General features: G+C 40.1%; 2 protein-coding genes across 3 annotated transcripts; both read left to right on the plus strand.

Moving 5' to 3' along the window:
* The first annotated feature begins 690 nt into the window (after positions 1 to 690).
* Positions 691 to 5224, plus strand: isg20 (interferon stimulated exonuclease gene). 2 transcript variants are annotated; one of them, XM_026175152.2, is made up of 4 exons: positions 691 to 827; positions 2382 to 3053; positions 4025 to 4225; positions 4404 to 5224. In XM_026175152.2, the coding sequence occupies exons 2-4, from the start codon at positions 2412 to 2414 to the stop codon at positions 4599 to 4601; spliced, it is 1041 nt and encodes a 346-aa protein (XP_026030937.1). In that variant the 5' UTR covers positions 691 to 827; positions 2382 to 2411; the 3' UTR covers positions 4602 to 5224. The 2 variants fall into 2 exon arrangements, with proteins under 2 accessions (XP_026030937.1, XP_080159911.1); XM_080303785.1 differs by lacking the exon at positions 691 to 827 and adding an exon at positions 1416 to 1682.
* A 3050-nt stretch (positions 5225 to 8274) lies between these two features.
* Positions 8275 to 19195, plus strand: rlbp1b (retinaldehyde binding protein 1b). Its single transcript, XM_026175155.2, has 8 exons — positions 8275 to 8392; positions 9180 to 9221; positions 11210 to 11338; positions 12363 to 12567; positions 14496 to 14674; positions 14792 to 14950; positions 17196 to 17306; positions 17864 to 19195. Exons 2-8 carry the CDS (start codon positions 9210 to 9212, stop codon positions 17990 to 17992), a joined length of 924 nt encoding a protein of 307 aa, XP_026030940.1. The 5' UTR covers positions 8275 to 8392; positions 9180 to 9209; the 3' UTR covers positions 17993 to 19195.
* The last annotated feature ends 655 nt before the right edge of the window (positions 19196 to 19850 follow it).

A 19850-nucleotide genomic window follows, 5' to 3' on the forward strand; every position in this document is an offset into this window, starting at 1 on the left:
ATTTGGTTATATTTACCTTAAATATCACTAAACCAGCCTCTCTTGGGCTGGAGAAAGTTATCCCAATCACAAAATACTATAAATATAAGCCAAATAATCAGTGCATCTACATCATTTTTCTGATATTTACTGATCTGTAGCTTTTTTTTTTTTTTTTTTTTGGGGGGGGGGGGTACAGTTCACATGTTGGAAATCTAGATGTTAACCTTGATTAGAAGCTAAAATGCCACCGCATTTTTGTAAATGGGGACATTTATAGTCCTACAATTAATAATGTGGGATTCACATGAGATTTATTTTAGTACCTCTCCACTGAGTGCAAAGAAAGAGGTGTTTTGTTAATGGGACATTTCCAAACCCTTAGGCTATATTACAGGTAGCTAATGCTAAAATCTTTATTCATTTTTTTTTTCATGTGTTTTTGGCAGCGGTCCGAATTACGGACTGTATATAACATACAAGATGAGATCACTTTATCATCTCCGTAGGAGATCAGAGAGCAACTACAGTCCCATACAAAACTGATTGCTGATGTTGCTGCAAATAGCAAAAACCCAGAGTCTCTGGAGGAAATGAAGACGCTGATGGATTCTCAGACTTTTCTTGTGTATTTATTTATTTTCATATTTGTCACGCTTACATGTTTTACATCATCAAACAAAGTTTAATATTAGACAACGCACGGGTACGCACCCAACCAATAGGCGGCGACTCCGCATGTGAGTTTGTCTGAGTAAACTAAAGAAGAAGAGATTGAACCAATGGGATTAAAGAGTAGAGGCGATTTGTCCGGGCATGTTCAGACCCTACACGTGCTGTTTCAGAAGGTAACGTAAGATATTTTTACGCTTTCTCAATTCATTTCTGTTCTCGTGTTTGTCAGCGTTCAGAAATACGTCGTTTATGCTTGTAATCGATCTCAAGGGGCGTTGTCTTATTTTTAACGCGACTTTCTGCGGCTCGCTGGGGTTTTTCTTTTTATAATCAAACTGAGAGACAAACTGTGTTTAAATACGTGGAATTTCCAGCTGAATTTAGTCACATGCAAACTCGTTTTACATGAGCTTCAGTTTTTTTTCTGAAATGTTACCGGCTAGTGTTTGATTTCAAAAGTGCCAAGCGCGTTTTTTGTAAAAAACAAAACAAAACTGTAAGCTTTTACAATCTATCAAGGCCTCGCCATATCCGGATCATCCAGGCGGATGATGTTTGGATGATGGGTGCTTTGTATATACAGCCTGAATTGTATGCTGGATTTATTATTTATCAACATGAAGACTGGCGAGGGAAAAGTTTTTAAACTTTAACTTGACACCACCATCATATTTATGCCACTAAGAAGAGTCAAACTGTTAGTGTCAGGTATGTGGCCCTTAAAGGCACCCGTAAGTATGGCCACGTGTCCAGATTATTGTGGCTGGAGAATTACGATGTTCAGCTGGTACCAAATACGTTAGTCTCAAACTTTTTTGCTTTATTGTCTTCATAGTGCATGAAGTAAAAAACGGGGCTATATCAAAGTGATTTACTTTCGCATTGGCTAAAATTCCCTTTCAGGTGTACCAAAAATGCGACTATGCAGGGACAGTCCTCCTTGGGTGTTTTTCCAATCCTAAAAACGTGAAGAATTCCTCATGTTTGCAGAACATCGATACAGCCTATGGGTCTGAAAAGTGGAGCAAGTGCGCAAAATGCCTTACATTTGCATTTATTAATTCATTCATCCCTTATTTGATCGGGTCCATTTAGGGATCACCACATCTCCCTTCATTTCACACAATTCCTAGGATCCTCTTTTATCACCTCAGACCTTTCTCTGCATGTCCTCTTTTACTACATAATTAATCTACTCTGTGGTCTTTCTCTTTTCCTCCTGCCTTACAGCTTCATCTTCTCCAAGATATTCACTCTCCTGCTCATGCTCAAACCGCAATCTCAAAGTCTCTAGTTTCAGGTCATTCCAGATGAAATTTGAAGTTCTGGTTATTGTATTAGTATTAGGAATTACACTGGGTGTGGTCCTGCCTTAGCCAATCATTTCCTCCTAAGATGGTGCTTGTGATTCCACCAGACCTGCTTCATATTGCTGGTTCTATTGATGCTGTGTAAAAAGCAGATAAAGAGGGAAGTTGTGCAAAGGATGAAACTAAACTGCATGTGAAACATGGTGCTAATTTGTGCCTGGTGTATTCCTTGGGTTATCCAGGATATGCTAACCGGCTAATGACTTGTCAATCCCCATGTACTGTGTATTGTACAGGAATAGTTCATTAACAATTTTTTAAAATCATTTTCACATCATTTCAATAATCTGCAGTTCATGATGAGCCACATTTTTAATAAGGGTCATCACTATCCTGACTTTTGTGTTGTTTCCTCAGACATGACTGTGAAAACTGTTCCACGAATCAATGATGGCAGAGTCATCAAACAGGAGAAAAGCCTCCTCACGAGGTCTTCTCAGCAATTATCGGTATCTCTGTAAAAAAGCCATGGTGCTCTGCGCCATGGAGAATGCAAGAGCCAGGAAGAGGCATCAGGAAAAGAGGATAATCGCCAACATGAAGATGAAAAGAACGGACGCCCACCATGAATCACTTGATACAAACGTATTGATCAAAAGGTCTAAAATGAGCGCTCCAGAACAGGAAAATCAAAGCACTTTGAACTCTGAAAGCACTGATCTATCCAAACATACATCAGTGTCTGGAACAGCTAACCACCACTCTGTCATTGCGGCCCTTGGAGATCGGTGGGAGATGGACAGTGGCTTCTCCTCTGAAGCCAGTCCTCCAGCCAGTGGTCGAAGTTCGCCGTGTTTCAGCTCCTGCCCGACTACAGTGGTGGCATTGGACTGTGAGATGGTGGGGACAGGGTCTGGAGGACGTTGCAGCGAGCTGGCCCGCTGCAGCATCCTGGACTATCATGGGAACGTGCTGTATGATAAATACGTGAAACCCTGTCACCCTGTCACAGACTTCAGGACTCGCTGGAGCGGCATCCGAAGGCATCATCTCCTCAACGCCACACCCTTCATTCAAGCCAGAGAAGAGGTACGTCTGAGTGTTTGTAGACAACAGTGATGAAAGATTTAACCTGGGCTCTAAAATAGAGACTGTTCTCCTGGGATAATCTGGTGGATTGAGGAGAAAAACTTCAGTTTAATCATTTTAGGACACTCTGTCATCATGGGGGGAGGAGGACTGTATATCAGACTTTTGTTCTATCATGTGCCCAACTTGAGTTTTTATTTGAAGAAAGTGGAATCCTAACTTTTAATTTTTTCCCTTCAGCCGATAACCTTGGTGTTATCGTCACCCCACCGGCAGTGCAATAGGGTGGTGCTCAAATGAACACAATAGATGCATTAACTAAAACTCTTGGCCAAGTTTAAATCTCGATGAATCATCCCTTTTCTTTTTTTTTTTTCTTCCTTGTTTTGTGTAGTACCAGACTGAAAGTGTAAGCATGCTTGGTCTTGCTCTTTATTTGTCTATTTTAACATGTTAAAAAAATGTGGAAATGCAATGCACTACTGGAAGCTAATCGGGGCAGTACCGCTTATGTCGTCTGCTAAGACTAAGCTCAATACTAACGAAGAAGAACGTAGTGCGAACTGCAAAACAGGAGGACTGAAACAGATTTTAAAAAATATAAAAGCATTTCACAGAAAAAGTTAAATGCAGACTGTGTGTAGTCGAGCTTTCCTTCCACAACAGCACTGCTGCAGCGCACGGGCACTTAAAACATTGTCACTTGACTTTATGATGAGTTTAGAGCCCTTAGTCTGTCACAGGACATAAGTATGAAGACTTCAAGCTAGAGCCGAGAGAGACTGAATCTGCAAATTAGATTACAAATGAAATGCATGACAGCAGAAATCTAACCCCTGAATTCTGGAATTACTTCAGTAAACTTATTTGAATCTGTTACAGTCTTAAAAAAAAAAATAAAAAAAAATTAAATGTTAAGTAAATTGTCTTCCTCCTTGTTCCCTTGCATGGATTCTCACTCTCTACCTTAGATCCTCAGTATACTTGAAGGCAAAGTGGTCGTGGGCCACTCCATCTATAATGACTTTGAGGCACTGGACATGGTTCATCCCTGTCACATGGTCAGGGACACGAGTACAACGCGTCTCCTCAGCCGGTTGGCCGGTTTCCCCAGTAAATGCTGTCCCTCCCTCAGAACGCTGGCAAATAAGCTGCTGAACAGGAGCATACAGGTGAGAGCTTGAGATGAGAGGACGCTCCAAAACAAGTGATGAGCGGCTGTTTTGGAAAATTGTTCCTTTCAGGTCACAGCATTTTTCACTGAAGTTATTTTCTGGTATCTGAGACTAGATTTAGTAATATGCTCGTGTAACTGTTGTTGTAACCCTGTGGATCCTATCACTCTCTCAGGTTGGGAAGCGAGGTCATTGTTCAGTGGAGGATGCTCAGGCTGCGCTCGACCTCTACAAGCTGGTGGAGGGGGAGTGGGAGCAGGAGGTGCAGAACAAGCTGAGGGATGACGACGCTCCACTCGAGCCAAGCTTCTCCTCATCAAAGCACTACATGCAGGACGAGTACTGGCCGGATGACATCATTGCTGATGGCTAATAGGAGAAAAGTAATGGTGGGACAGTGGGAAATACCTCAGCAGGCTCCTTTTGCGTGATGATGTTCGTAGTCATCAGAGCAGGTTCAGAGAGTTAATGGAAGTCCGATCTGAATGAATGTTAGAAATGTTAAATTGAAGGTGTCCTGAATCACTTTGGAGAGAAATGCCTTTAAAATGTGGAACAAAAACACTTTCTAACTTATTGCGTTTAACATGTTAAACATGTTCAGAGCTTCTAACAAAAGACTTTTGGTTGTCTGTAGAAATGGTTGATCAAATTAGTCGTTCCAGACTTGATTGTATTTATAAAGTAAGAGTTGGTGCTCTTGTGTTTGAGGTTTGCAGTTCTCTAACAAGTATCTGCTCTTCCTTGAAAAATTCATCTATTAATTGGAAAAGATGACATAAATGTAGCTGTTCTTGAAAACACAAGATGAATGACTGCTTTTGAAATGTTAGTTACTGCCTTGATAGAAAAACTTGGAAATCACAAATATTACTATGAGCTGATATTGGTCATGTGGACTGATTTTAGCAGGGTTCGGTTAGTATTTTGATCATCTCACATTGTAAGCTGCTCTGAAATGTCCTAATAAAACTGCATCATGTTTAAAAACAAAAAGTCCCATTGTTTGATATTAGTGCTTGTGAGGATAATTTTAGAAGTTCACAATGCAGACACCTCCAGCCTCACTAAAGTCATTCCCTGATGATGAAAGACCTTTACTGTACATTCTTCTTTCAGGTTGGTTTCCTAAGCACACTGTGTCATATCAGTTCAGGTTGTGGGTTTCTGTTAGCACCAGTAGCATTACATAATGAAATCTCACTTTAAGTGTTGGGAAATAATTTGGGGATCATTCAGACCTACTATTAAGTGTCACAAATACAGGCTCAGCATGTGAAACGATGTGATGGCACCCTGGCCAAATAGGTTACAAAACCCCTTCCATAACCTGGCCCAGTATCCTCATTTAACTTGGCAAAAGCTGTTTTTAGAGGATAAGCCAAACAAAAGGAAACATACTTGTTTCCAGACAGCGATTTAACTAATGTGCACAATTTACTTTATGTAGGCGAGTGCATTAAGCTGCAGGTAGAGCTGTACATATGTTTTTACATCTCATGCTTTAATTCTCAAGCATCTTTATACACACACATACACAAATGCACACACCTAAAGGCTGGACTTGGCCCTAAAGCTCAGGCAACAAGGGAAGAACAGAGCATAGCATTGTTTGCACAATCCATCTAATTTTGCTCCACAAATCGCTTTATTTAGCAGTTCAGACCTGAATTAGCAGATTACTGGTTGGTTGGCTGCCTGCACCTTCGTCATAGCATCATCAGTGACGTTAACACGGTCGGGGTCATTCTGTTTAGCTAAAACACAAGATTATTCATGTTTGAACAGAGAAATGAAATCGCCAATAATTTTTTTTGATCATGCTTCACTGTGCTGCATAAAGATAACTTTAGACATTGGTCTCGCAAAATGAAGAAAGTGACTGTTTCATGCAAAGTTGTGTGCGTGAGAACTAATCAGATCACAGAGCAGTGTGGAAAGTTTAAGATCTTCTGTGGCCGCACATATGTCTACAGGCAGATCTGTGGGCTTGTGTGTGCAGATATGCAAGAAAATGGTGTATATTTTGAACCTTATTCATTATCTTAGCTGCTTCCTTTATTCCATACGTGTGACATACCCAATAGAGAAAAGATGTCTGACAGTTTTTGCTTTTATTTTTTGCTCTTGGTCATCTTTCGGTTATAGCGATAAGATTTTCTGAGTATTTCACGTGTAAAAGCAACATTCAGAGGATGATCAACCATATGAAGCTTTTTGAAATGTTACCTACAGATGAAGGCGATACACTAAGCATCGCAAGAAAATACAATCACAGAGTTATGCAAAATTGGCCAGCAATTTCTGCATCAACTTCCTCAGATTAGTAACCACTCTTCTATATAAAATTCACTTCCTTGGATAATGTTTCGAGTGCACTTGAGTTTATTATCCTGTTCCAAGACGGCTTCAGAGCGTGCACAGATGGCCTCCCATGACCTTTAAACACTATTTCGAGTTGCTGAGCCACTGAAACAACTAGAGACACATTTCCACTCCCATGCATTACTATTTTTACAGCACATTATTTTCCAAAATGTGTATTCTTTGCACGTACTGTATGTTTAGTGGAAAAGTGTGTTTTGGTACAAGAAAGGTTGTTGTTTTTTCTTGGCACACCTATAATGCACCTCAAACTTTGCAGTCTCTGATCGTGAACACATGTACTTTGAGACCAAAAGTTGTAATAGTTACCTGCAGGTACCCCGAGATAATTTTGGGGTTCTTGGAGACTGTTTTCCATCAGACGATCTGCACTTAGGGATAAAATTACTGGGATGGGAAATCAAACTGCCTGCAGTTTGAAAGATAAACCTCTTGTAGATGATCTTTCTTATAGTAGTTAAAAAACATTTTACTAATTCATGGACATTAAAATGTTTTGTCTGAAGGCCTTTAAGAGTTCTTTAGGTTTTGGTATGATGATAGCACAGAGTTCAATTGAAAGCAACCCCTTGATTTTTAAATAAAGTTAAATGTCATTAGCACCATGGAACCCCATATTCTAAGGTGTCATGGGTTTACGGGGGGTTTTGGGATTTCCAAAGAACTCCCATAAAGTTCATTCTGTTCATCTGGATGTAGAGTTTTCAGTGGGAGAAATGTTTCGTCACCCATCCAAGTGACTTCTTCAGTCTCAGCTGACTGCAGGTTTCCCCAACCTTATAAACATAATATTTGCATAACGACTGAAACTAGCTCCCTGGCAAACAACGGGCTGTGAGGTCAGTTTCTTGATCATTAATATTTTCATTACCATTGATCCAGAAAAACAAAATGAAAATTCTGGAGTGGCCTAGTCAAAGTCCTGACCAGAATCTGATTGAGATGCTGTGTCATGACCTTAAAAAGGCAGCTCAGGCTCAGAAACCAGCGTAGCTGAATTACAACAATTCTCCCAAGATGAGTGGGCCAAAACTCCTCGACAGCGCTGTAAAAGATTCATTTCCAGTTATTGCAAATGCTTGCTGAGAGTGGCTCAACCTGTTATTAGGTTTATGGGGCATGTCTCGTGATTTGTCAGATAATTTATTTTAACATTTCTTCAAGAAGCCACCAACAGCACAAACACAGAGATGTTCAGTTCAGCGACTGGCCAACAGAGAAATTGTAATTTAGTTGCACTTTTGTGGTGGCTTAATTTTTCAGCTCTCTGGGTTTCTGCTCGACCCCAACAACTTGCATGAAATGTGATAAATTATGCAATTTAAGTTTGCAGAACCAGACTAACCACGTCTTCTCAATTATACCTCCAAACATGTGAAACAGAGCATTTGAACACAGTGTGTTCATCCTGGGGACTCAGCACTCACAATGGTCTCTGTTCACTCCGTTCAAGTCTCCTCGGAATGCAATCAAATCCCTCTTCTCCTTAAATCACTTCTGAACTGAAGGGTACACTTAACTTTACATCATCCTGGCCCTGCCTTTCATCACCGGAGCTCGTCCACCATTGGTTAAAAAAGCAACCCCATCACAGCTACTTCCCCCCCCCCCCCTTTCCACACTCACTGCCTCTTTTATACTGATTGAAAAGAAAAAGGAGCCTGTTGGGTGTAATCTGCTGTGACGCGACTAATCCCAACACTACAAATCATAGCTCCCATCGACACTTCTCAGCACAGACCCTGTGACTCCCCGCCAGCTACTTCACGTCTGCCTCAGGTAGGAATCGGCCTTCTTTGCTCAGATGATGCTTCCAGTTGTATTCAGTTCCTTAACTCCTGTTGTTACCAGGCAGTGGATTTGGCTCAGCTTTACAGACTTCATCTTATGTAGTAAGATGAAATTATGGATGTTTTGCTGCCTTGTTTCTCTTTTATCTCGAGGTATCTAAAAGCAGATCATTCCAGCTCAAATCTTGTGCAGTGGGTGCATCATGGGGCTGACAGTGGTTAGGTTTGAGGCGTTTCCACTGAGACCGAGAGTCATAAAAATGCAAGCACTCGTAATACCACAGCTTTGGGCTGTGTAGCATGGTATTATAAAGACATATGGATGTTGCTGGTCTTTATGAATATATTTTATAAGTGCTTAATAGACTATTAGACTGCACTTTCATTTTCTTTCAAGTAAATAACTGACCGCAACTAGGTTAGCTATTCAACTTTTGTTCAAATCTCCTTCATCAAGTGGTTGCATGCTGTATTATACTGTATGTATGCCTATATGTATGCACCATTGTACCAATTAAAGATTTTCTTGCTCTATATCTAACATTTTGCCCATCGACACCCACTGTGAGCCTGATGATTATGAAACTAAAAGGCTGTCAAGCTTAACTCTCCTGATAAGTCACCCAGGATTGGCAAAAGCTAAATATAGCCAAAAAGGTACCATGTGAGAGCAGAGAGGATGGGATAAAAGGGATTTAGAAGGACTACAGTGTGTCAGTTTTTAAGATTTAAGTGGGATTGATAAGAATCACAAGTTACCTCTTCTTTTCTTCCAGACAGGACAAGGACATTTTTAAAGAGAAGACATGGCTGTAGTCGTGAGTATCTCCACTTTTACACTCTTAAACAGACAAACAGGACAGCATTCATAAGGACAAACATCTATTCTCCATCTCAGATGGATTCAGCTGCAGCTCAAAACTTCCCAAAGGCCCATTGTTGCAGACACCAGCGATAGCCACAGTTTCTTTAGCTGCTAATCTCTGATCCCTGCTTCAGGTCGAATAGTGGTCCTCACCATGTATTTACAAGCTTTGCAGGACTCATGTGAGGGAGATTAACCAAAACACTGAAGTCTATTGATTGCGGACCTGCAACACTGGTGGACAGGCATCCTGTCTCACGTGGATTAGACGTGTTTTAAAGCTCACACAGCAAAACCCAGTCTTGTGAGAGAGTTAAATTGACATGACGAGGTACTCAGCTTTTATCCAAAGTGCTGCGCAACTTAAAAGTTTTCCTGCAGACACGTGAAACATAAACATCTTTGTGCTCACAGGGAAACGGTTTTCCATCAGCCATTATAACAAACTGCAACATCTTTAGTTAGTCTCCCCCATTACAGCAATTTTGACAGGTGACACTGCTGCCATTAAAAATGAATGTGCTTCATTCACCTGTGCCACTAAGCCAGTGAACATCCATAATGTCAAGATCCTGGAAATGGCACACCTAAGTGGAATGCATCCATTTTTAATGATGGTAATCATACCTGTGCCTTCTTACTATGATAAAATGTTTGCTCTGAACAGGGCCGACTGGGGTTTGTGTTCAAAAGCACAACTTTGTCTGTTGGTTTAAAGCATTTAATCTTTACTAAAGTGGATATAGCATGCTCAGTTTCATATTCATTTCTTGACCACAACTAGAGTAGCTTTGAATTGAGATCAGTTCCACTTATCCTTATTTTGCAGTGGGGTGGGGTGGTGGTGTTGGGGGTGTAGAGTGGTGGAGCCTATCGCAGCAATCATAGGGTGAGAGGCAGGGTACACCCTGGACACATCGCCAGTCTGTCACAGGGCTAACACCGAGAAACAGCCACCCATTCACACTCAGACCCATGGCCAATTTAGAATCATCAATTACCCTAAAGTCCCACCATATGTCTTTGGACTGTGGGAGGAGGCCTGAGACAACCCACCCAAACACAGGGAGAGCATGCAAACTCTACACAGAAAGACTTCGGCAAGATGGTGGAGTCAAACTCAGGACCTTACTGCTGTGAGGCAACAGCATTAACCACTGCGCCACCCGCTGCCCTTCAGTTCAGTTCAATTAGTTCCAAATCACAACAACATTTACCTCAACATTGTAAGGCAAGGACCCTACAATAATACAGAGAAAACAACCAGGCCACCCTTATGAGCAAGCACTTGGCAAAAGTGTGAAGGAAAAACTCCCTTTAACAGGAAGAAACCTCCAGCAGAACCATGCTCAGTGAGGGTGGTGGGTGAGGGCAGGAAAACAGGACAAAAGACACACTGTGGAAGAGAGCCAGAGATTAGTCAAGTCAAGGCCACTGGAGAAAGCCCTGTCACCTTTAGATTTGAACTGGGAGTGTGGAACTAATAAAAGCATCTGACTGGAGGAGCGCAGAGTTCGAGTGGATAGGTGCAGGCTAAGAAGTAAGATTAAATGCAAAGTTGTGTATAAACATGAACACATAGTGAGTTTAAAGAAGTGAATAAAAAAGAAACACTTTGTGCATCATGTGCACCTATTGTTGCATAACTAAGAAACTAAGGGAGGATTCAGGGTCACTTGATCCAGTCCCAACTATATGCTTTATCAAAAAGGAACATTTTTAAGCCTAATCTTAAAAGAAGACAACGTGTCTGTCTCCCGAATCCAGACTGGAAGTTGGACTTTGGGAGGTCGTTTGATTTACTAGTCCATTTGTTTCCCTGATTAAGTGTCTTTAAATGTTTCTGAGGAATTTGAGATTACAGGACCAATAGATTTTCTCACTATAAATAAACATTTATAAGCAACCATGACAAGCTGTAATAATATCTTCTGTCCTCAGAGTGGAACTTACCGTATGGTGTCAGAGGAGGAGCAGGCGCTCAGGGCCAAGCTGGAGCGTCTGACCGTCAAGGACCACGGACCAGTTTTTGGACCCTGCACCAACGTGCCAGACCACACAATGCAGAAGGTGATCAAAGAAATCTTTGGAATAAGATCAAGATTCATCAGAGTCACATCAGGACAAAAAACTCTTTAACAAGCAAAGGAATTGTAATGCAATGCCAGAACAACCCCAGTAAAACCTCCAGGTTTCCTTTTGTTAAAAGGGAGTTTTTCCTTCCCACTGTTGCCTAATGCTAGCTCATAGGGAGTCATCTGATTGTTGGCATTATCCCTCTATTATTGTAGCGTCTTTACCCCATTTTACGCTAGATAAATGACTCTAAATTGAAGTTTGTTTTCATAAATAAAATTAAAGTTTGAGAATATACAACTTTCAATGGTTTACTTATTAACAATGTCCAGTTTTTTGAAGGTACATCTTTGTGTTGGTGTTCCAAATTGGGAAAAAACATTAAGGCTTCATTAGGATGTGCAATACCCTTTCACAACAATAGGTGGCACCAGAAATGTAAAACTTGGGATAGTAGCCCTCCAATTGTTTGTCTTAAGTTACAAATTGGAAGCAGTGACTTTAACCTCCTAGGACCTGGCATCCACATATGTGGACATCACATTTTGGGTTATTTAGACCAAAATACTAAATTTTGCTCTACAAGGGCCTGATATCCACTTACAAGGACATTATACTGCCTCTGTCTTAAAATTGAAAACAAATATCCTCATATGTGGCTCTCATCTTTCTTGGAAAAGAAATCAAGTAAAAAAAAATAAAAATCTGGTGATTCTTTGTTTTTACGTTCATCGGGTTCCAATCAGCCCAAATATCAAAGATTAAAAATGCATGCCATGGAAGAGTTCGGGTCTTAAAGCTGGCTTGTCATTCTTAATTGTGGTTAGACCACTACCCTATCCTATCTAAATTATCACCCTGTATCTGGTAGAACACAATGGTTTGATCAGTACGACCAACTTTAAGGGCATAAGTGAAATGAAACATGGACCATATTTATGAAAATAAACCCTTATACAACCAGGACCACTCAAATATAATCTGTGAACTAACTGCCTGGACTGGCTCCTCTCTGCAGGCCAAGGATGAGCTGAATGAGACCGATGAGAAGCGGGTGTCAGCAGTGAAGGAGTTGCGAGCAATTATTAAGGAGAAGGCAGAAGGTGGTGATGATCTGGCCAAGGGGGTGCAGGACACCTTCGGGGAGAAACCAGACAACATGCTGACCCGCTTCATTCGTGCCAGGAAGTACGACGTGCCCAGGGCTTTCGACCTTATGAAGGGTAAAATGTTCAAAATGAGCGGCTGAAAGTGGCAGATCTAAATACATGCACATCATTTCTTCCTCTGTGCATCTAAGCGTCATTATGGTATCAATTCTGAAAAGTCATGTAGCCTCACAAACAGAGGTGGGACCAAGTCATTGTTTTGCAAGTCTCAAGTAAGTCTCAAGTCTTTATCCTCAAGTCTCAAGTCAAGTCTCAAGTAATGTCAGGCAAGTCAGAGTCGAGTCTCAAGTCACTGGTGTAAAAGTCCGAGTCAAGTCACAAGTCTGAAACTTTGAATTTCAAGTCCTTTCGAGTCTTTAAAAAAAAAAAACAACGAAAAAATAATGTTGCAGTTATGCTAAATGTAAATGTTAGACCATGTAATTTTAAAATCTGTGTTTTTCTCAACACATGACAAAATAGTGAACTTAGAAAATATACACAAATTGTGAAATTGCACCTCTTTAAAATGCAGCTCAATTAAACCTAGCTCCAAGAATAATTTTCACCGACAGTTCTGAGATAAGCCGCATGTTATTCTTGGATGCGGTTGTAGGACCAGCTTTAAAATCGCATGACAAAAATATCATACACATTAAAAAAACTGTATCACCAACGTAGCCTGGACAACATTTGCTAGTTAGATGAAGTCAGCTATCTCATCGTAGCATATTTATATGCATATTTATAATCATACGGTTCTTGGAGTGAGCGCATACACTCATGAAGTTTAGTAACTTCAGGTCACTGCAACAAGCCCAGGTACAGTTTACCGACGGATGGGTGCAGGACCTTGAAACGCACCGTGTAGAAAGTAAAGACCATCGTATCATAAGTTTACCAGTCTCACAAATTGTTGTCATAAATACACATTCCTTAACCGTTTATTAATAGGACCTTTGAGCTCAACGGTAATTAATTAGTAGTGGAAATAATTTCTGGTACCCATCACAGAAATGTAGCAGTGACAATAATATATGCTGTAATCGTACTGGACAATTAGTGATACAAAAAACCTGTTTTATCCTGTGAATAAAAGTATATGTTTTTGTCAGTGTACCATAATAACAGAAGCGAAACACAATATTGTGTCAGGACAATTCACTATTTATGCACAATAAATAAAGGAGCATAGCGCGACCATTTCTGTTCAGCGCCAGACTTGCTTGTAACCTATATCACCAATTATGTTAAGAAAAGTGACGTATTAACTACAACAGCAGACTGACCTTCGTGTAAATGCTTGGAGCAGACTAACCTGTGAGCTGGAGGGTTCTGGGACGTTATATTTGATCTTTGAATGGCTGCTATCCAGGCCATCCGTCGCCTCTTTGTTACTTCGGAAACATGGCTTGAACAATTTCTCTTCAACGACGTAATCCGATAACAACCGATCTCTTTACCCGTCGGCTTCCCGTGGCTGTCATGCGACCGGCTATTGCAGTTAATAATACAACGGCTTCTTGTGTTTCTTTTTATCGCTGTATAACTGATTTTAATTGAAAGCCTGCGTGCGTTAGTACCGCTTGCCACGAGTTCCCAGAATCCTTTGCGGTTCTACCCGTGAATGACGTCACATTTTCAATCTCTATATAATATGCATGTTAAATTTTGTATTTGGGGTAAAATATCAAGTCTTTTCAAGTAAACCGGTTCAAGTCCAATTCAAGTCCCAGGTCATTGGTGTAAAAGTCCAAGTCAAGTCACAAGTCTTAGAACATTTTTTCAAGTCAAGTCTAAAGTCATAAAATTAATGACTCGAGTCTGACTCGAGTCCAAGTCATGTGACTCGAGTCCACACCTCTGCTCACAAACATATGATTTTATCATAAGGATCCAGGTTAAAAAAAGAAATAAAAAAAAAAAATCTACCACCTGTAGTTAAAAAAAGCATTTTTCAAAGATGAAATGTAATCTAATAGGATTCCTGTGCTTCTACTCAGGTTATGTGCGTTTTAGGAAGGATTACCCCGAGCTGTTCGAGAACCTGACCCCTGAGGCCGTGCGCAGCACCATCGAGGCCGGCTACCCCGGCATCCTGCATAGCAGAGACAAATACGGCCGTGTGGTCCTGCTTTTCAACATCGAGAACTGGGACTACGAGGAGATCACCTTTGACGAGGTATGGTGACTCATTTCTTTTATTACACAGGAAGCTTATGTATTTTTGTCCCATCTCTGACAGGAGCTTACTAGAAGATACTATAAATATAAAACATGTTTGTCTGTGTGCATTCAGATCCTGCGCGCCTACTGTGTGATACTTGAGAAGCTTCTAGAGAACGAGGAAACTCAAATCAATGGATTCTGTATCATTGAAAACTTCAAGGGCTTCACCATGCAGCAGGCATCAGGAATCAAACCCACTGAGCTCAAAAAGATGGTGGACATGTTACAGGTGGGGGGGAAAAAATCCATTATTTTGGTTGAATTACTTTAGAGGAGAAGTAAGTAAGTAAACTTTATTTATTAAGCGCTTTTCACAGACAGACAATCACAAAGCGCCGTACACAAATATTAAAATAAACAATAAAATCAATAGACATTATATACAATGTAAAAGATCAAATGTAAATAATGTAAAAAATATAAAATATGTAGATCAACAAAAGGCTTGTTTGAACAGAAGAGTTTTTAACAGTTTTTTAAAAGAATCCACAGAGTCAAGCAAACATAAATGTAGTGGTAAACTGTTCCACAGCCTTGGTGCAACAGACTGAAAGGCTCTGTCCCCTTTTGTCTTCAGTCGTGTACGGGGAACAACTAAGAGACTCTGAGTCTGTGAGCGGAGATGACGCGCAGCAGTGTATTTTATAAGAAGCTTGGATAAGTAATCTGGAGCCTGGCCATTTAGTGCTCTGTATGTTAAAACAAGAATTTTAAAGCGAATTCTAAACTCTATTGGGAGCCAATGTAAAGAATATAAGATGGGAGTGATGTGAACACGCTTGGTAGAGCGAGTTAGTAATCTGGCTGCTGCGTTTTGTATTGTCTGGAGGCGAGAGAGAGATGATTTATCCAAGCTAGTAAAAAGGGAATTACAGTAATCTAAGTGTGATGACACAAATGCATGAATGAGTTTTTCCAGTTCAGCTGAGGAAACCATATGTCGCAGTTTAGATATGTTTCTTAAATGATAGAAACAGGAACGAGACAAGGATTTTACATGAGAGTCGAGGCCCAGAGAAGAGTCAAATATTACTCCAAGATTTCGAATATTTGACTTGACAGATGGACAGAAAGAGGCAAGAACCTGACTGATTTTAGAATGTAGCTCAGGAGGAGCTATGATCATGGTCTCGGTCTTGTTAGTATTTAGAACAAGGTAGTTGCTTGAAAGACAATCAGAAACCTGGGTTAAGCACTGGACTAGGGTGGACAGCCTATCCAGCTGATGAGGCTTAAAGGACATATGGAGCTGAATGTCATCAGCATAAAAATGATAAGACAGGTCGCTAAAAGATTGAATGATACCAGCTAAAGGAAGCATATAAAAAGAAAATAGTAATGGACCTAAAACTGAGCCCTGTGGGACCCCACAGGTCAGGGCAGCAATGTCAGAGGTGAACCTGTCAGTCCTAACAGAAAAGGTCCTATCTGATAAGTAGGAAGAAAACCAGTCTAGGGCAGAGCCAGATATAGCAGCCAAAACCTTGAGCCTGTTAAGTAGGATTTTGTGGTCGAAGGTGTCAAAGGCTGCACTAAGATCAAGCAAAATGATCACAGAACAGTTCCCTGCGTCAGATGCCATTAATAGATCATTATAGACTCTTAAGAGAGCGGTCTCTGTAGAGTGCTGCTTTTGAAAGCCAGACTGAAAAAGGGTCAAGAATGTGTAATTTACATAATAGAGACCTGAACTGATTTTCAACAATTTTTTCAAGTAATTTACTTACAAATGGCAATTTTGAAATAGGTCGGTAATTACTAGCAGAGCTAGGATCAAGATTCTGTTTTTTTTAACAGAGGAGTTACCTCAGCGTGTTTAAAATAAGATGGAACACAGCCTTGCCTCAGTGAACTGTTGATGATGGATAGTAATGTGGGACCAATGCTGGTGATAGACCCAGACAGGACAGAGTGAGGTAATATATCTACAGAGCATGATGAGGATTTCATTTTACCTAAAACTATAATTAAGTCATTTAGTGTGATTGGAGAAAAGGAGGTAAATGATCCAAGACAGCAAGGGGTATCTTCATAAGGGGAGGCACTTTAGGAAATTTTGGATTTCAAGTCCATCACCTTATTTACAAAGTAATTAAGGAAAGTATTACAATCTTCATCAGAAAGCAACAGAGCATGCTGGGTTGGAGGAGAAACAATACTGTTGATGGTATCAAATAGAATTCTTGAATTATTTTTATGACGATTTATAAGATTATTGAAGTAAGAGGATCTGGCCTCTTTGACTGATTCATTATATAGGTAAAGTAGGTCTTTAAAGTGCTCACGATGGACAGTCAGACCGGTGGACTTCCACAGACGCTCTGCTTTTCGTCTGTGGAAGCAGAGCGTCCACAGCTCAAAAACCATTGTATAATAGAGTAGTCAAACAAAGTTTCAACACTTTGACTTGGCATTCATTTATGATGGGATTTTTAGATTCCTTGCCCTTCATCTTGCTCTTTGTGTTCCACCAGGACTCATTCCCTGCCCGTTTCAAAGCTGTGCACTTCATCCACCAGCCCTGGTACTTCACTACCACCTATAATGTGGTCAAACCTCTCATGAAGAGCAAGCTGCTGGAGAGAGTGAGTCAAATGAATCATATTCAATGACAACATAGATTGGTTTTAGTCCTTGTAGAGAGCATTAATGGCAGACATTAAGGGGGTTTGCAATTCAAACTGTGACCACTGTTGCCCCTTAAGTCTCTGATATATAAACCTATCATCAGCCAAGCTCAAGATATCCTTTATATTTTGGTTTGAGTGCAGGAGAGCTGTAATATGCAACGTGACAGCATCTGACTTGACATGAACCTGCTTGGCAAAAAGTAGCAAAAAGACTTTCATACATACTCGACAGTCAAGTACCACTGTATTAATTCAATAATGTGTTGGTCTGGATCCTTCAGTTTGCTTCTGAAAGGATTTTGATGTGTGTTTCACTCTGATTAACAGAGCTGAATCTAATAACCATAATGCCACTCTAAAAATTGGTTTTATGGTGCGCTTAAGCAATACGTTTGAGTCTGTCAGGATATTCGATACAAGGATATTAAATTAATTTATGACTTTGACATTTGGCTGCTGAAGGATAGCACACACTTTTAAGCATCTCTAACAGCTGCGGATGTTCGTTTTAGGTGTTCGTGCACGGAGACGAGTTGGAAAATTACTACAAGGAGTTTGATGCCGAAATTCTCCCTGCCGAGTTTGACGGAAAAGGTCCCAAGTACGACGGCAAGGCCACAGCAGCCAAGCTGTTTGACTAGACATCCTCAGTCCTTTTGCCAATGAGGTCGAGAGCCTTTACGTATTATAAACCCTATAGACTGTGAAGAATCAACGCCCAATCTAGCTGTGTGGTTGTAGGAACTAAAGTTATGAATGAAAGTCGTGACTGTGTTAGAAGGTAAAATGATATTGTACTGCACAGGTCCTGGTAAAGCACATTCAAGACAAAAACTAGACAAGCCATCCCAGTGACACCGTATAGTTTGAATTTTCTAGTTGATGACCATCAAAAGTGCCATACATGCTCCAAATAACTACAGAGTGCATACACTTCATGTATTTGCTTGTCTTTCTTTGAAAGTCAGTCCTATGATAAGTAAAACTTACTTCTAACTCATTACAGTGAACATTTTAGTGTTTGTATTTATTTACTTTTTGCCAATTCTGTATTTTTTTTTTTAGCAGAATAAGCAGTCCAGTCCAAATTATCTCGCTCAGGCCAGGACTTTTTTTCGTTGGTGCAATTAAGATAAATTTTAGTCCAATTAGCATCAATCTTGTCACAGGGTTCCCCTTTTTATCACTAGAACCATAACCAATAAATAAATAAATAAATAAATGCAGATAAGTAAATGTACACAGTGGTGGATTAGCTGTGACAATCACTTTTAGTTCATTCCAAACCCAAGTACATGGACTGAATGACTGGCTGCCTTGGAGGCAGTTGTCAATCTTAAAAGAAAAAGAAGAAGAAGAAGAAGCAGAAGAAGCAGCATGGTTTGGTACTGGTGTGAAGTGTACAGAAGCTTATGATTATGGACCAAAAAAATAAAATAAAATAAAATAAAATAAAATAAAATCACATATATGTGATTATCTTATCACATACAGTGTTTTTCCATTACGCAAAAACACTGCCAATCTTGACCGGCTCTGAACACCACATGTTATGTCTCCGTTTTGTCAAACTGTGCTTTCTCTGGACTTAAATTCACCCACCACACAGATGGTTTATTACTGGCAGGCCCCAGCTTTCTCAGGACCCAACCTCTTATCCCTGATCATCTTCTTGCACAAGGCTGGTATTCCAACAAGTGCCTCTCTTTCCTGCTTTTCTTTCTTTCTTTCTTTCTTTTTTTAAGACTTCTTCAGTAAGGTATAATAAAGTTTGACCCATTGTGCTACCCAGTGCACCAATAACAATGTCAATACATGTACAATAAACTGTTAATAAATGCAAAGTGTTGTGACTTTGTTGATGTAGAAATACACAAAAGGAAACAATATGTGAAAATCACTTGTAAACAGGCTGCGCACCATGAAAACACCCACATTTTCCTTCATTTTCTACATCATAATCATATATTCAACAATGCAGACAAGCCCCTGTTATGTGAAATGAGACTAAAAAGAAAAATCTTGTCAAGTAACTTGAAAAAACTCATTCATCCAGGAACAAGTTAATGAAGAGTAATTTTTTACACTATGCACAATGCCCCATCAGAAAATGATTGTGAGAAAAGACAATTGAAACGTCTTAATTTATAATATCACACCAATAAAAATGTGTTCATTTACTTTTAATTGTCAATGACTCTACATAGTGCATTGAAGACAATAAAGTGCGAGCAAACAGTGAAAAAGTCAGGACATGTTTGTGGTGCTGTTGCATGACATTTGACTTCTGCAGAGCAGATATAAGTTGCATAATTTGGAGGCTACATAGACTGGGTGGAGTCCACTGAGAATGTAACTCACAGGAAACTGACCAACCTCAAAAGTCCTTAACATGATAATAAGAGCTCAGAATATTAAAAACAAGCAAACCAAAACAGCAAAAACATTGCATTTGTGCCCTCACCAGCTTAGCTGGTGTTTGAAACCTTTGAAATCACA

The sequence above is a fragment of the Astatotilapia calliptera genome, chromosome 7, assembly GCF_964374335.1.
Source record: "Astatotilapia calliptera chromosome 7, fAstCal68.1, whole genome shotgun sequence".
Taxonomy (NCBI): Eukaryota; Metazoa; Chordata; class Actinopteri; order Cichliformes; family Cichlidae; genus Astatotilapia; species Astatotilapia calliptera.

Coding starts and splice junctions, on each gene's coding strand:
- isg20 (XM_026175152.2), top strand. CDS start 2,412: ATGATGGCAGAGTCATCAAACAGGAGAAAAGCCTCCTCACGAGGTCTT. Junction 3,054..4,024: donor TCATTCAAGCCAGAGAAGAG/GTACGTCTGAGT, acceptor TCTCTACCTTAG/ATCCTCAGTATACTTGAAGG. Junction 4,226..4,403: donor TGCTGAACAGGAGCATACAG/GTGAGAGCTTGA, acceptor TCACTCTCTCAG/GTTGGGAAGCGAGGTCATTG.
- rlbp1b (XM_026175155.2), top strand. Junction 11,339..12,362: donor CAGACCACACAATGCAGAAG/GTGATCAAAGAA, acceptor TCCTCTCTGCAG/GCCAAGGATGAGCTGAATGA. Junction 17,307..17,863: donor AGAGCAAGCTGCTGGAGAGA/GTGAGTCAAATG, acceptor TGTTCGTTTTAG/GTGTTCGTGCACGGAGACGA.